Below are 17,698 nucleotides of genomic sequence, written 5' to 3'. Positions count from 1 at the left end.
TTAATCTCATGCAAGAAAAGGCAGCCATCTGGCTGCCGAGGATTTCAGAGTCAGACTCTCCCTGTCTCCCTCTGTAAATGCAGGTCATTAAAGTAATGTGTTCATCTACATAAAACTCAAATGGAATATAAAAGGTAATATTTATATACAAACAATTTAGTCCCACAATTTAAACAGTCATTGATTTTATGAAACATTTACTTTAGTTGATCAGATTTGCATAACTTCATTTCGGAAAAAAAAAAGTGTGGTCATTCCTGCAAATAACATCACTTTTAAAGGAAAGAACTAGCTGCCTCTTTGAATAAATATCTTACCATGATGCAAAATTAATAATGCAAGCTTAAGAAATTGAGTTGAGTTCAGATAACAGCACTATGCCTCAAATGAGCTTCTGAGGACAGTAAAAAAATTAGACAGTGATATCTCTGTCCAGTTGGAAGCTTGTGAGATTTTGGTGTTGTTTTTAATATTTGACATTTCCTTAAAAAAAAAAAAAAAGTATGATTGAAGGAGAGAATAAAAACAGCTAAACAGAAAAACAACATATGTTCAACAATATTGGAATTTTAATGATATGCACATCACAAGAAATCATCTGAGCTTTATTTACCAAAATAGGAAATAGTGTTCAGATCATAAATTACAAGGTAATAGTGATTATTTCATTTAAATTCTTTGCATGGAACCTGCCTTTTCTTTAGAGATATTTCTCTGCCTAATTCTGAACATGTTCACCCTAGCATATAAAGGGATTGGGATGTCAATGGAATTACATTATTGTAAATCATAGTATAAGCACGATCAGGTCAGCCCCTATGTGTCAAAAGCATTTCATAAACATTAATTAATTCTCACAATGCTTAAGGGAGGTAAAACCCCGTTTTTATACACACTGGGAAATCAAGGCGGAAAGGCAGCACGATTTGCTGATGTCTGTGGCATTATTCCCATCCCAAAAGAAGACCCAGAAAGGTTTGGTGGGGTGGGTGGGGGCACAAAACTCCTATATCAGCAGTGGTAGGTAAAAGTGGCTAAAAGACAGATTGGGTGGAGGGGTGAGACTGAATAAAACAGGGGACATACATGGCACAAGAGCAAGTCGTGCCTGGTGGGGAGAGGGTGGTGTAAAAACCATGCTGTCCTAGAAACAGATACCATCCTGCGGTAGAAAGGGGAAAAAAAGCAGAAAAGGTGCCAACATCGACAAGACAAGATTCAGAGGGGAAAGCAGCTTGGATGTCTTGATGGATTTCCTTGAGCAACACCAAGGCTGGTGTCCACCTTCATGGCTGGGGGGAAACAGGATGAGGGTGGCACCGGCACTGCTACCGAGGGCAAGTGACGGGGGGCTGGTGGCTTTCCGGTTTGGCATGGCCTTAGTTTGGCTGCAACCATGCAGGGAAGAGGGAGAAAGAAAAAGAAAAAAAAAAAAAAAAGAAAAAAAAGAAGGAGCTTTGCTTGCAAGTCTGGCCCAGGTTCAGTGTTTGGCTGGTTGCTTCATTCTGGAAAGCAGCCCTGAGCATGTGCACGAGTCCCACCATGCCAGCACAAGCCCTAGGAAAAGAGGTGTCCTGTGCTGAACTGACCAAGCAAAACGAGACCCTTGCACTGCCGCTCCTGCCCTTCAGAGCACAGGAAAAGCATGTTACTGATGGGGGGAGTGTTCACTTATTCCGTTTCTGGTCTGTGGATAAACAGACCTACCTTAACGGGCTGCCAGTTCAGCATTTTGCAAAAGGAATAGACTTAACTGACAAATACTGGGGGGAAGGTCTCTTGTTCTGTGTGGTGTTCATCCCTTGACCAACAAACACGAATACTGCACTGAATTGTAACAACAAAACTTGGTCCTTTGATAACTGAGCACCTAACATTTTTTTTTTTTTTAAGGTGGATGACAAGGAAAGTTCTCTGAGCAACAGTGAAGCTATCAATACGGGTGTTCATTTCTGAAGGAGCAATTTCTCTATAGCCTAATTTAGGTGCATGAAAGTAGCTGTGTTCCCATCTGTAACAAAGTGCTCACTTCAAATGCAGCTTTTCAAAATAAAATTATTATTCAGAGCAATGCAGTGTTACATTTTGGGTCCTCAATATATCAAAGTGACTTTTCTCACTATGAAGAAATATGCTGTATCATTCTGAATTTTCCTAATTGAGCAAGATTTTAAGGGCTGTTTTCAAGGCCAGGCATCTCTCTAATAACTTATATGCTGTGTGCTCCTTAATAACCCTTACACTAAAGAGAAAATCAACCCACTGCTCCCTTAGTCACAGATCATTGAAAAAAAAAAAAGCACAACAAAATCTTCAGCAAGCAGGATCAACAAAAACAAATGTCTTCCCTTTTCACCTAAATATGGGAGCTTTCGGTGCTTAAATGGAAGGAAAGAATACCCTTCCTTTTGTTCAAACAGCAGATATTACTGCACTGTTTACAAAGACAAAATCCAGCGTCTGGTTTTCAATATAGATAATCCTTAAATCAATATATTTTTGCCTGTTTGTCAATCATGGAAATGCCAGCGGCGAGCTGGGAGGCATCCCAGACCAAGGCAGCCTTTCTTTAATGAGACGCCGTGCTCTCCCGGCCCCACCGAGCCCCAGACGGCTCCTGCGCTCCTCGCCAACCAACACCACCGGCGAGGCGTTCGGGGAAATACATCCCCAAGCCGCCCCCAAGATATTTTCAGCCTTGGTTAGCACGTGGCATCATTCAAAGAGAAACTTTGGTGCCTGCCTGCCCTCAAATCGCTTCAAAACTAAGATGTGGAGAAATTGGCATCGATGCTTCACAATGTGTTGGGGAGCAGTGTCCACCTGCCGTCGAAGCTGAGGCTGAAGTGTCTCCTCGGGACCTTTGGAAACCTCGTCTGTTAAAACGCACTGCTGATGAATTTCAAAGCTTATTTTGTTAAGGCTTTTAATAAAAGACACACTATTTGTGTCGTTATTAAGAGCTTTAAGTCTTACCCACTTGGCGTGTTGTTAACCTCCTGTACCACAGTTTCTATTACCGATATTTCCAGCTATGCTTCACACAATATAAATTGTTATTCACGGTGGCCTGTGCTCAGCAGAACACCTGTGGTGTTCCTATTTATATGACCATTTAGCTATTATTGGTTTGGAAACTGGAACTAGTGCATTAGTTTTTGATCTGTATTTTAACAGTGGGTGGTTTATATATGTTTTCTGGAATATACCTCGTGGTGAAAGATTGAAATTGAAATCTCAGTCACACAGAAAGGGGTTAAGAGGGAGAATTACAAATCATGTGCACAAATCATCTCTAATTGAAGATCTCGCTGTGCTAATTGATTTTCATTTACATTAATATGCAGCCTTTGAAGTAGCTTTTCTTAACAGTTACCTTGTCAGGCTCAGCCTTCTGTTAACAATGGCTCTGGTCGACGGGCTAACGCTAAAATAGATCTAAGAATGCCAGTTTCTAACACTGACTTTTAGTCTTGCATTTTTATACGCTACATTTAAATATAGTTTAATGTGCCCAAATCATCTTGTAAAGTGCTCTTCAGATTCCCACTGCTAAATCCTGAAACAGTGCTTTAAGACCGCATTACCTTGCAATACTCTGAAGATATTCTCAAAAAAGATTCCTCTAGCTTACAATGTAAACTACAAACCTTATCCATGGGACAGGAATAGACTGTCAGGGCCGTAATGCCAAGTTTGGAGGTCCTTTGTTACTGTTTGTGACATTTTATAGGGGAGGTATAATTTAGATGTTCTAGGTCTTATTTAACCTCCAGGCTTAATGCCACTGTTTCTGTGAAGTACAAGGAAGCTGATGACCATTAACCTGGTAGCAAGAAAATACACAGTCTTTTAAAGGTGACCTTTTAAGAAGCTGTAGTAAGAAAACAATTTTAAGGCCAGAGCTTACAAGATACACGCCGAATTCTGGCTTTTATTTGCTGTATAAAGACAATGTTTGTGAGGACTGTTTCCTTCAAATCCTGTGTAAACACGTTCTTCAGGCCTGCACCCTGCAAGGGCAGCTGCGGATTGGCAGTTGGCAGAGGCCAACTTCTGGAAGAGGACAAGCGCCTCGTCTCATGCATTTACTGGTACGTTCATACACTATTAGATGCAAGTTGGATGCACGGAGAGCTGGCACCTCTCCAGAGTAAATACATCACCTAGGTCAGCTTAAGATCTCCAGTCCAGTTGCTGAGGTGTATCAAGGAAGAGGTTCTTGGGGAAGAGCAGTGCACTGTAAAACTCAGCCTCCAAAGGGACACCCAGACAAGAACCAATTTTTTAAGTTAACCTTAACACTGACCAGTTGGATTCAGATCCTCAAATTTGCACACATTTGTATGGTAATGATGAATGACCTGGGAACACTGGTTTATGCTATGAGGCTGCTGTGTCATGGTGGCCTCCTCCTTGCACTCCCGGAGCTATTGTACTTCTCTACCAAACCACAGGCAATGGTCATCATTAAACCTTTCTGTGCAGCTATTCAGGGGGGAATGTCCTGCTATTATGGGTTGGCTGATGATGGGAGAAATAATTTCTTCACTTTATCTGCATGGAAGATGAAGGATCCAGGTGCTAGTGATGAGATGTGTAAGTCTGATGAGCTCAGAGTGCAGAGCAAGAAACCATACAGGAGGAAGGACAGACAGTACGTGTTGGCAAACCAGGGGCATGGTGGGACTAGGGCTTGAGTCATGGTGGAAGGAGCTTGGCCTGAAGCTCAGACAGAGTTTCCATGAGTCAGAAGACAAAGCTCATGGAAAGGAAGGAAGTTTCTGGACTCTGTGGCAGACTCTGTCTTTCCTCTATAAATCTAACCACAGGATGATGGACTTCAGTAAAAGAAATATACCATTCTTTAATATTTTTTTTCAGTATATTTCTTCTACTTTAAGAAAAAGAAGTAGAGACATTTGGAACTTCTTGTTTTATATATGTATGTATTTGCTTGTGCGAATTATCACCTGCAAATCTGGAGTGCATGTATATGCTTGGTGTGTCGTGGGAAGCCAGCAGAATTGTGCAGGGGAGAGTGGAGGCTCTGGGATGTCTTTGTGCAGCTGGGGACTGTGTCACCGAAAGGGACACAGACAGCCTTCGTCCCCAAGCCCCAGGGCACCAAGGGAATGCTGCAAAGCTCACCCCCATGGCCAGTAGGAGCCTGAGTGCCTTTCAGACCTTGCTGTTCTGAACATTTACGAGGGTCCAAGGTGAGAATTTAGTGCTGGGCTTTCCTAAAGATTGATCACTGCACCTGAATCTTTGAAGAGGAGCGGAACTCTAGACACATCCTTTATCTAACTGCATGTGCTTTAGTGTGTGTGCTTGTAAGTTTTCCACCGAACATCTGTCTGTTCCTGGACAGCAAATGTGGAGACTTCCACCAGCAGAAGCATTAACTTTGCACTGACCTTCTAATACGAGCTGATTCCATGTCCAGCCTTGGTGTGAGAAAGCAAGAGGAACAGAATTTTAGTCTAGTCCATTGTATGAATGGTTTGGTTCCATGAAAAAAGAAAAACTAAGCTTTTTTAGGGCTGTGATGTTGACCTACGATGTCTTTGCTGATATAAAATCCATAATATAACTTCTGATTACCATCAAGAAAATGTTAAATTACTCACATTTTTCCCCAAACAGTCGATCTTTTTCAGAATTATTTAGCTCATGATACTGCTCTTTTTCACAGTGTACATTACATTAGAGAGAAAAGAAAGTCAAAATCCTAGGTGTTAGTGTAACTAATGAATTTCGGGTCTAAAGAACATGGTTTAATCCTAAAATCTGTGGCACAAAAAGGCTGAACTGACTTTAGCTGCACTGTGAGACTCACAAAAGTTCTGAGTGTAAAAGCTAACACTCTCTCATTCAGGGTGGGTTATCTGGGGATTCACAGAGCCCAAACTTTAAATTTGCACATATAAATGCATAGGATTTTAAAGCCAGAAGGAACCACCAAGATCTAGTCTGACCTCCTCTATAATGCAGTTGCAGAATTTCACCTCGTAATTCTCTGCCTGAGCCAAATAACATGAGTATTCATGCTAGAAGTGTCTGTGCTTTAATTCAGTAAGGGAATAGGTATAATACCAGGCTGTTTATCCTGCAATCTCAACACAGCCACAGTACCCAAATAATGCATACCAAGCATCAAATTCTCTCAAATTTGTGGTGATAGTAATAAAAATTGCTAAATGCCTTTGAAAAACAAATAAATCTGATTAAATCACTCTCTGCTTGTGGCTATCCTCTGAGCAGGAAATAACATAAATTGTTAGATACAAGATTTATAGAATATTATTCACTTTTCCGGGTAACTCTCTCTATTCTTAGATCTTTGATATTCTGATAGCAATGTCCTTTGCAAATAATGCAAAATGATGTATATTTTAGCAGCTGGTTAGGTTCTCAAGAGGAAACATTCTCTAATAGCCCAGTGCTCCTGAGGGGCTTTTACAAGCAATAAAATCCAAAGTATACAAGTCAGATTTTTGTCAAATCTTGGTTATACAAACATGAATTTCAGCTCTGGAGATTTTTTTTTCTCATTGCTAGACAAGTCCAGATGATGTGAAACTAGATTCCTGCATCCTGCAGACATTTGAAGAGTCAACTGTCATTGTGTTAGAGCAAATATTTGGAATCTGAAGAATAGCATGGAAACCACCTTCTGATTTCTCCACTGGGGCAGAGAGGGGGGGAAAGGGCCCTCGCACAGCAATATCATTGTTCACCGAACTCCACTCCCGTCTGTACTTTCTATGTCCAGAGATGAAGGCAAAAAAATACTCTATATGTGGTGACACAAAGGTGAGGTGAAACCTTTGACTTCTTCCCTGTACGGGTGAGGAGGATAAGAAGGACAAAGATTGATCATAGATCGTATTTAATATGGTAAACTGAAATTTGGGATGAAGTTTATTGAATATGTCATACCCAAACCTTTTCTCACCAGTCTTTGTTTTGCTAAGCCCTACATAAAATTTCTAGCAGCCAAAAATCACTGGCAACATACCAGCGGCTTGCCCTGCAGGGACTGCTTATTTTCTACCATGCTAGACATGTTTTTGTGAACATTTCCTGTATTGGTGCTTTGCTTTCACTACCACAGTGATTCCCAAACTAGAACTTGTGAACCCAACTGAAGTTACGATACAAAGATATGAAGTTTGGAGGCTGGTGGAAATAGAATCACAGAACCAAGTCTCACGATGCGACCAGAAGAGGAAAAAGGAAGGAAAACTGTGAATTGCAAGTGTAGCTGGGGTTGGGGACATCTCTAGAAAGCCTTGGGCATTTGCTCAAGAAGCTTTTAGAAAGTTTTTTTTTTTTCTTCTTTTTTTTTCCAGTCATCTCCATGCTTTCTACTGTATTAACTGAATTTTTCTCCTCAAAATCCTCCTTTGGGCCCCTCTTCCCTGGTTTCCACCATTTCTAGTTACTGGAGCTCCTTGCACGGTGCAACATGAAAAGAACTTCTGAAGCACTGGTCGCACCACAACACTACCACCGTTCCTACAAACGTTACTTTTCCCTCTCCTTTCTCACAGCTTTTAACTGTCCCTGGTGAGAGTAAATATTTGCTGTTCATAACAGGGATTAACAATTGCTATTTTTTTTTTCTTTTGTCTAGGAAAATCCCACGCCTAGTTGAATTACAGTGCAAAATAAACATTGCAATAATTCATATAATATTGGAATAATAATATCAAAGATGAGACCTGCAAGATTTTTTTTTTATCCTGGAAAAACATTGTGGTAGATTCTTTTTTCTTCACAGACATTAATGCTGTTTAGACATGTGGCAACAAGGAAAGGATTCACTGAATGTGCTTAGCAGATGTGCTTGGAGAAAAACTAGCTTCTGCGAGTGTGTATTACAGTCAGCACCCACATCAACAGCAAATGTAATACTGTTTGCAAAGCTGATATTTAATTTACTGGCTAATGACATTCAAAACCACAGAGTGCAATATTTCAGTCCTCACAATTCTCAAACTTTTTTTTTTTTTGATTCTGAATTTGGAAAACCCAGCTGCATCTAAGAACAGTGCTGGAGATCCACTGAAAACAGTTTGGGTTTTCTGTTATCTCTTTATGAATAAATGAAAATATTATAGCAGGAGATGCTCTTTATCTGTCATACAAGCACGACATTTGTGACGATTACACTTAGCAGACTGTGGATTTTGTGTTCGGTCTTTTGAGCCCGTTAGTATTTACATTTGCTGGTTCAGTCATACATTTTTCTGCCAAAATGCGAGGCTTTGCTAAGCCTAGAGACCAACTGAACTTTAGCAGGTCATCTGGTTAAAACTAAGTTAATAATTTATACATTTACATTAAACAAAAGCTTTACACTTTTTAAAAAGATTTTGCTTATATTGGCTTTTAATAATTGGGCCAAATTCTCAACTGCTGTAATTTAGCTGAGTTCTTAGGAATGATATTCCAGCAGAGAATTTGATCATAACATTTACATTTTTATAGCTATAATGTAGTGTATTTTACATGGAGAGCTGCATCTATACACATTATATACATAATTATGAGCATAAGTATACACGCATGTAGAGGTATATACCGATTGTATAAGTGTGCATCCAACTGCACACGCTTTGTTTTCAGTTTGTGATAACCATCATTTGTTATCAGTTAATGCTCTAAACAGAGAAAGGCATGTACGATGACATTTTTATGTGCCACCATGGAGTAATTATGAAATATTTGTAAATGGCAATTATTCTACATAAAGATATGTCATATTTACAAGACAGAGTGGAAAGCCACAGAGGTGGCTGTGACAAGAGAGCTCAGCAATGACATTCAAAATATTAGCAATATTCTTAACAGTATTTAGGGCACTTTATTGGTGCAGATGAGGTAAGCTTATCTGCATGATGGTTGGTTTGCAAGTTTTGCAGTAAATGATCCAGTAAGAGCAATAAGATGTATTTTATTTGCACACTGAAATTCTACTGGCAGAAAACGCTGAAAAGAGGGTTTATATTTTTGTCACACTGTAAAGAGCAACTAACGACCCATGGAGAATTTGGGAAAACGTCCTATTTACATTCCATCCTATTTATAGGGTCTATCTTTGCATACAAAGGCAGTCTTTGTTTCTGCAGGCTTTGTCAGCACCTGTGAGTTATTCCCCCATCAGTAGCCATCGTTTTTTTTTGTGGCATCAAACTTCATTTCCACATGCAAACAGCTTTGTGATGCACGCACATCTGGTGGTACGGTACCTGGCGATTTTGTCCGTGCAGGACATGGTGATGAGCTGCTCTCCCAGCAGCACGCCGTCCCACGTCTGCGCCGCGTTGTGGCACCGGACGGGTATGGTTCCTTCTCCAGACTCGATCTTTGTTCGGAGGTGCCCTCGGTATTTTCTCACTATGTGCTTGCTGCTGTTCACTGCACAAAATAAAGGCAAGAATGGCAATAATTAGATGCTTTCGGATGACTTTTGAAAGAAACCGAGAGGCTGTGGTGATACCATGGCTTGCATTTGCAATCGCCTGTGGAGTGCCTTGAAGTTGGGTGCAAAATTAGATGAAAGTATAGCTCAAGAAAGGGGTACAATGGAGAAAAGCATGATTTGCTTTTCACATAAATCAAAAGTTTTATATCATAGAATCATAGGTTGGAAAAGACCTCCAAGATCATCTGGTTCAACCATCACCCTACCACCAGGTCCCTCAGCCGCTCCTCACATGACTTGTGTTCCAGCCCCTTCATATATACTGACATTACACAAATTGAGGTCACACTGATGTTCTCTTCCATATTTGAAAAGAACAGAGATGATTTTCTTTTTAAAGAAACAACGCGATTCTTTTTCTAATTTTCTCTTTTCTTTTTCTTTCAATCTTATAGGATTGAGCTGTTTGGAAATGTTTGGAATTCCCAGTGGCTGGAGGGTCTTGGTTTGGTGACCAGAGGCTCAGATGTCTGATCCAGGCCAGTCCAATATCTTGCTGTGACATTCAGTGGTATTTTCTAAATGAGTTCAGAACTGAGGTGTGGTTTGTTACCAAGAAATTTCACTGAAAATTCTCAAAAGTCGAAGTTTTAACTTCTGGGCCTAAAGAAAATTAGAACTCGGTAACTACTGTTTGCTTAAATTCCCTCTGTAGGGATTTTTTCCCCTAAAGGGAGTTACACTACTGCCTTGTGACATACTGGTCTCTGCCTTTGCCATCCGTCACTTCAGCGATATCACATATTTGAGGACAAGGTGACTGCTGTTGGGGTGGTGAAGGGCAAGCAGCTAATACATGTGTCCTGTGCCGCGGTGAGCTTGTCTCACAGATATACAGTGAGTGCAAAATATAGTGACAGTTCTGAAGTACTTTGCCATAATTTTTTACTTTTTATAAAAGGTTATTACTGAAATTACTCTCAGTGTCTTATCATGCTTCTTTGTTCCTGAGTGTTTTGGTTGTAAAAGAATAGCAATGTAGAAGCAAGGAAATCCTCTGGGTCTTCTCACTGTCTTACCTCAGAGGGTTTTGCTGGAGAGCACCTGAAGAATACCTTCTCCATTCAACAGACCTTTTACATTTTAGCCCAAAGGAAAAGGAGAGACGGTACAAGGTGGCCTTCGCTTTGCAGGAAAGCAGTACTGCTTCTACAGACATGAGGATTTTGACCATATTTGCAAGTCTCCTGTGTATTTTTCCATGGCCAGCTCCTTAGCTGAACCAGGAGGTTCCTGCTGGTGAAAGTGATGCTCCTCAGCCCTCAGTGTGCTATGGGGTTGCCTGGCCTCATTCTTCACATAGAGTAACACTGGGGTGTCCCAGGTTGACGGCTCAAACCTCTGGCCATGAGTGGTTGGGTCCGTGGATGCTCCCCAGCCACCCGCTCTCTCCCTCCTGCCACTTCTCATCTTTGCCTTGTAGGACTGCTGCCTGCACTGCGAGCTCTGGTTGAAGCAATTGATTGACTTTGGCTGCTGCCAATGGATGGCTTACAAAAAGAGAATGGGAAAACAAATCACTTCAGCCCGCTGGGATTAGCGGAAGCAGCAAACACATGTAGAACAGCAGAGTCAGCTGTGACCTGCCAGCCGACGTGGTGGCTGAGCCCCCGCAGATCATTTCCTCTTGGATCCCTTCCTGCTTTTTTAAAATTCAATGTGGGGAATGTGCGTGTGGGCAGTTGGCTGGACCAGGTATTGATTGGATTGAGTGGCCACAGCCAAAACTGATTCCCACCCAAAACCAGGCTCCATCATACCTTAAAAGTTTGCAGATGCTGCAAACTGCTGCTTTGGGAGCTGATTTTGGGGGAGACTGGCTGTTGCACTTCCATCCCCACTACCTGCTGTGTCCCTGGTGGGAGACACAGTGGGTACTGTCAAACTTTGGTCAAAAAAAAAAAAGAAAAAGAAAAATCTCAGCCTCTTGGAGACGTCTCAGATCCCTCTGCCCTCAAGTTGGGTTGTGCCAGCTCTGTAGGGAAACCATCCCCATGGCTGTGTGTGCTGCCCATAGGTACAGCTCTCCTGCCTGGGGTCCCTCCTGCAGCGTTGTTCAGAGGATGCTCTGTGTATGGGATTAGCTGTCTGGGAACCGGTCCATATTCTTCTGGCGTCTCTGCAGGAAACTTTTTTAAATGCTTCTGAGCAGTGATGAGCAGCATGTTTTATTATTAAACAACAGAGGGATGGGGAAGGAAGCATGAAATTTGGACAACAAAAGGAGAAAGTGATCACTTCTGCCTAACAAATGTGTCTAGCTGTGCAACAGAGGAAATGTACGGCAAAGCCACTATGCCTCAGTCTGATCACACCGAGATCTGGAGGTATGGCAGAGCCAGACCTCTGCCAAGGGAGCAGTGAAGAGTGACTCAAGAGGCTATTGCTGTTCCGGCTGGAAGAAAGTTTTACTTTAAGTAAATTGGTTCTCTTTTCCTAAGCTTTCCCGCAGGTAAAATGAAGATAATGATGCCTCCTTGTTCTGCAAATTCATTTAAAGGTACTGCTCAAAAGCTATTTATGAAAGCCAGATGTTATTCTTTCAATAAAGATCTACCACAGGAGTCCACCTGCAGGAAATCCCCTAGGACAAAATGATTTGTTAGTGTTTCTTTCCCCATCTTTTTTTTTTTTTTAAAGAATATTTTCTCTAGCTGGGTGTCTCTCCCCATTTCTGACCTCTCTCTACGTTCCCCTCACTTTTTCAGCTCCTGCTCGGAACCTCTCCTGTACAAGCACTGGTCTTCTTGACCACTCTGTTTCAACTGGTTCCCCATGTGCTTTGCGTACGTGCAAGGGGCCATGCAACTGCTAGGGAATTTTATTGACCACATGACAAGATGAGCAGCCCATTATGTATGTGACTTTGATTTCACTATATATATATATATATATATATAATATTATCTAGGGTGTGGCAAAGCATCCCCCAGTGTGCTGACAGAGATAGGGAGAGAGCCAGTTCAGGGATAAAAATATCAGCAGCCCTGCAAACAGCTGTTGAGCATTTGAGGAATCTAAAGCATAGGCCAACAAGCTGAATGCAGAAGATCTTAAACATTTCTATGAGTTTCGAGGAGAATACTTGTCTAATTTTTATTTGTCTGGATGTACAAAGGCCAAAGTACTCCAGGTCTGGTTGCTCCTGTAGCATCTCAGACCTGGCCTGCAAGTACCGGGAACTGAAAATAAAGTTTTTTTAAAGCATTAAGAAGTGTGTGTGAGACTACACAGATCATCTCACTTTCCGAATGCTCACATTAACTCAGCCCATGTATCAAACTTTGCCCTGCCCAGGGTGCAGCCAAGCAGGCAGCATTAGCTGATAGGATTCAGGCTGCTGAGGCCAGCATACGCTCACCCTGGGATGCACTTCCACAGCACCGATAAGGGGTTTTAGCTGCTCAACTGCTATTAAATTCAATGAATAGGGTGTGACTAAAACCCTCTGCTGTGCTGCCTGTCTCAGGCTGCTCACATTACTGGGATAGCCGGCACCCATGCTCCAAAAAGAGCCGCAGTATGTACAGAAAATACTAATAACCCAGACCTCTGAGTACTTGCAGATTGGCAATGATTAAATAAATCCAGATCTGCATTTGCAACACACCTAGCTCCTTTTTAATGTCATCAAATAGTGCAGGAAGATACAAATATTGAAGAAAGAAAAAGATGTCTCGTGTTTTGCACTGGAGCTGCAGACAGACTCCAGCACACGAGCTGCTTGCTGGCAGTAAGAAATGCAGTCTGCTTGCTGGCACAGTCTGCTACGGACCATTTTAAAGCAGCCTCAGAAATATATTTGTTTATGTAACAAAGTCACAAACTACAGCCTACTGCTGTTCTGCTGTTCAGCATGATCAAAGCGTCAGTGACTACGAGCATTTCTGATCTTTGCTGTGCTGCTCCTCCAACTGCTTAATCTCAGCTAATTGCAGGGGAGAAGGCGTCTGAGGATGCCACTTCAACCAGAACAAAATGTCAATTCAAACCGGAATTGGAAAGGACAAATTTAAAAATCATTTGGAGTGGATTTATGATGTGTGCTGTGCTCAGATGTGGAAATTACTCCTGAGAGTTTCTAAGATAAAAAGGTGCTGGATTATTAATTATTGGATTATAAATTTACACAGGTGGCTTGTATTCAAAATAGCATCTTGAAATCCACTGATTTCAAGGCTCGACCCTTATTTTCACATTTTCCCCAGGACCAGTTCTGGCTTAAATGGTAATGAAAAAGCCACTCTATATTTATTATTTAGTTGAAGAGTGAAGAGGAAATGGACGGTGATTAAACAGAATCACATGAGTAAGGCTCTGTCTGAAATTTTGCTTGACTGCCTCCGAGGTTCATTTTCTATTTCCCTGCTTCAGTGGAGGCTGTTCTCTCCTCATGAAGGAAGAAATAAAGCAGCATATCTTGCATTTTTTTCCCCTCAGTGCTGGACCTTCCATTCATCAGCATAGTTTATAAAGCTTCCTTAAAGTGGTTTGAAACAAAGGGGTGAAAAAAGAGGTGTTAACATCTGACTGCCTTTGTACTTTGATGGTTGTTAGAGATGCCCGTTCCTCAAGCAGATGCTGGATAAATGAACACCATTGCAGTCTCTGGAAGTGTTGCAGTGAGCATCGCAGCATTCTGAGAGCCTTGGACACGTCTGCTTTGCTGGTAGGCGGCTGCCCAGATAAATCTCTGCCGCGTTGTGCTTTAGCAACCGACAGAGAGCAAGGCTAAGGTGAGATGGCCCAGCTTTTGGAAGCAAGAAACTTTAGGGATATTCTGAAAGGAGACTGAGTTTAGGAAAAAAGAACAGGGCCCCTCACAAAGGGCTACGTTGAGTTGTGGGTTTCATCGCACCCAGAGCCAGGCAGGTAAAGGCAAAGGTCTCGTCTGAGGGTCTGCAGAGTTCCCTCCGTGCCTAGTGCAGTGATGCATCCTTCCACCTGGGAACACGCACCTGGCTTACACCAGTCAAATGTACGTGGAGGTGAATCCCTTAAAGTCCAGACATGCTTTTTAAATGCAGGCCAGGAGGCCTCTTACATCTCCAGGGAGCTCTTCTGCCCACTGCCAGAGCCATGCAGCGCCTACCATGTGCCAGAGCTCAGTTCACATCTTGGTTTTGGACCGTGTCATTAAGCCAGATATGCAAGTGTAAGTGCTGAACACATACTTTATCCAAGAACACCTGTGATCTGTGGAACTGAAATTAAAAGTTGAAATTGAACTTCTTTACCCTTTCCCTCCTCTATGAGTCTTTTCTTGCTGAAGTCCTGGCTTTGAAAAGCAGTCAGGTACCCCATGGCCTGATGAAAGGTGCTGCCTTTAGGATGTTATTCTTTCTCCTCATCATTAATCCTCAGATAACATTCATGAATATTTCTACTTCTTCCATAACTTCTCATCTGTCAGTAGTTTCAAGTGACGTACAGATAACGTACAGATAAGAAAGCGAAGGGAATCTGCCCATTCATAATGCACCAATATGTGGCATTTAATCCATCTCATTGATGATGAGAAAAATGTGAAGTTTTTCAGTTGAACAGAAAGGAAATGACTGCATTATTTGTCCTTTTCTGGTTTAAGTACATGTCAATTAAATTAGTATTTCAGGTTTAAGCAGTGGTGTTAGAGTTGGTAAATGAAGGAAGGGTGTAAGAATGCTACCCCATCATAGCAAAGCTCACCACTGTGTTTTAATGAAAATTCTTCATTTTAGACCATCAAAACGCCTCCATATATGATCAATGAAGGGTAAAATTTCACCTCTTCAGGTGACATAGAACTTTTATAAAGACTTTTTATTATTTTTGTAGAACAATATGAAATGCGTTGCATGCTCATCCTAGGGGGAAGTGTTGGCTACCTTTATGAAACTAACTGCTAGCACGGGAAACAGCACTCTAACACAAGAAACCTGTTTTGGTGTTGGACTAACTTCTAAGTGAGCCCTGGTTCCTCATCAAGCTTTAACCCCTTGGGACAAAAAAACCTAACAAACCAACGAACCACAGAAATACATCAAAGTATGTACCTTGCAAACAAGTTCTCCATAATGTCTTTGAGGAACCCCTGGGATCAAAATATGAGTAACTAATTAAAATTCTCTTTAAAACAATTTGTTGACAACAAAATCATGCCCACTTTTCTCTGAAAGCTATAAATAACTTTTACAGGCAAGGAGGAATGAGCAGTCCTGGGTCAGGGATATCCTTCACGCCACACACAAATCCAGGCTGGAGACTCCAGCCTGCTCTGGAGGAGAAATGCATTAATATGTTAAAGACAAAAGCACAGGATCTGTAAGTGGAATTAAGATTCTGTGCATGTGGCAATCAAGGAAAGTACAACTCAAACACTTCAGGATTATTATTTTTAATTACTAATTGCTCCTCTCATCTAAAATTAGATGTGCAGTGTCGTTGCTTTGGAAGTATAGAGGCCCCTGAAGAGAAAAGTTTGGAGACCTGGCAAAAGGCTGTGTCAGCTTCGTGAAACTCCATGATGGAGAAAAATTCTGCCTCTGAAAACTTCTTTAGCCTCATCTCCAGCCACAGAGGCAAATTAGATGGACTCAGCAATGATCAGCTGAATCTTTGGTAGTATGGACTGCTGGTGCATAGGTTAGCATCTGAGCAAAGCCAGGGCAGCAGTGCGAGATGCATGGGGACAGCAAGAGACTTGGTGGTGTGCCATCAGCTGGAGACCAATGGGTTACCTATGTCATCAGCTATGCATCATCATATCTTCTGCCTGTTTTCAAAGAAAATGAAAAAAGGTTTTCTCTTAAAGCTGGGCTTTATCTTTTAAATGTGTTTTCTGTGAAAAATTGTCAACATTCCTGGAATTGCCCATTTGGTGACAATTTTCTCCCCTGCCATGTTTTAATCAAAAAGTTTACACAAACAGAGGCAATGTACTACTCATCATAACCCTCTTTTCTTTATCAAAGAAACATGCTGTTATTCATGTGAGTTTGGGGTTTTTGTTGTTGTTTGGAAATTGGAATCTTCAAGAGTGATTTGGAAAAAAAATGTTATGAAAGAAGCCAGCAAAATATGAAAATAGAAAATGAAGCCCAGGAGACAGAAACAACAGAAATCTGTCAATAATATTTCTGCGTTAAGATCAGCTTCAGCCCCTCTGAGGTTGGTATGAGCCTAGAGAGGCTGTGGTTCCTACTGCATCACTGGACTTACTCAGCTCAGCTTCAGCTTCTGGAGCTGCAGATGACAATTACTGAGTGAAGTCCTATGGTCTCTGGGTGGACAAATCCAGGCTAGATCATCAGAAGATGGTCCCCGATGGTCTTAAAAATCTATGAATTGCAATTGCTAAATTATCCTGAATAATGAATATTCTGAATATAATAGTCTTTAAAATATATAGTGCTTTCCACTTTAATACCTAATCTGTGCATTAATTACCCTTCCTCAAAGCTGTGACAGCTGGATACCTTTTATTGCCATTTTACGGGTATGGAAATAGAAATAGCCAGAGTAAAGTGAGCTCAAGGCTAGCTGGAGAAGTAGCAGCAGTGTCATAGTTAAGATTTAGTTGTGTTTGTCACTCTTACATAGCTGTCTCCAGATTTCTCTCTTCAGAAGACTCCAAGAAACTCCCCAGGAGTCTAAGGACTTTGAAAAGCCCTACAGATCTCAGCTGGACCTGGAGGTGCCTGACAAGCTTTATAAAACTCAGCTCATGAACTTTACCTGTGGCTCCTTCTCAGTGGAAGAGTAAATTGGACCGAATTAGATCTGAGTGGGTGCACTTTTTACCACAGGAATTTCTTCCAGTTACAGTTTGATCTTTTCTACCCAAAATACATGCCACGGTTAGATGTGTATCTCAGTCTCCAAACTCCAGCGGGCTGTTGGATGTTGGGGGTGGAACTGGAGCAGCAGTGTCCTGGAACATGTGGTCTTTTGGGCCATTCTGCAGAAATCTCAGAGAACCTCGGAACCATGGACAAATTCTGGGATAAGCAGCTTGTCTGGGTGAAAATTTCTACTGTTATTCTGAAAGCCTCTCAGCCATGACCTTTTGCTGAGTAACGTAGCCTTTTTATGACATCTGAACATTGCGTCTGAATGCAATGTTTTACACAGCAGCAAAACCCAACAACAAAAGAAAAATCAATAAATACAGTGCAATTCTCTTTGGTGATTCAAACATTCTGTTAAAATTAGGATCTGATT

The 17,698-nt window shown here is 41.6% G+C and overlaps 1 protein-coding gene across 3 annotated transcripts in view; it reads right to left on the bottom strand.

Annotated features, from left to right (window-relative positions):
* ADARB2 (adenosine deaminase RNA specific B2 (inactive)) overlaps nucleotides 1-17,698 on the bottom strand; it is a 312,048-nt gene that overhangs the window by 13,538 nt on the left and 280,812 nt on the right. For all 3 annotated transcript variants that reach the window (XM_083822952.1, XM_083822950.1, XM_083822951.1), the window contains one exon: nucleotides 9,261-9,429. In XM_083822952.1, coding sequence (XP_083679078.1) covers nucleotides 9,261-9,429 — 169 coding nt within the window. The remainder of the gene's footprint in view (nucleotides 1-9,260; nucleotides 9,430-17,698) is intronic.

The sequence above is a fragment of the Anser anser genome (genome assembly GCF_964211835.1).
Source record: "Anser anser genome assembly, chromosome: 2".
NCBI lineage: Eukaryota > Metazoa > Chordata > Aves > Anseriformes > Anatidae > Anser > Anser anser.
The sequence above is the reverse complement of the archived record's forward strand: the minus strand, read 5'-3'. Positions and strand labels throughout refer to the sequence as shown.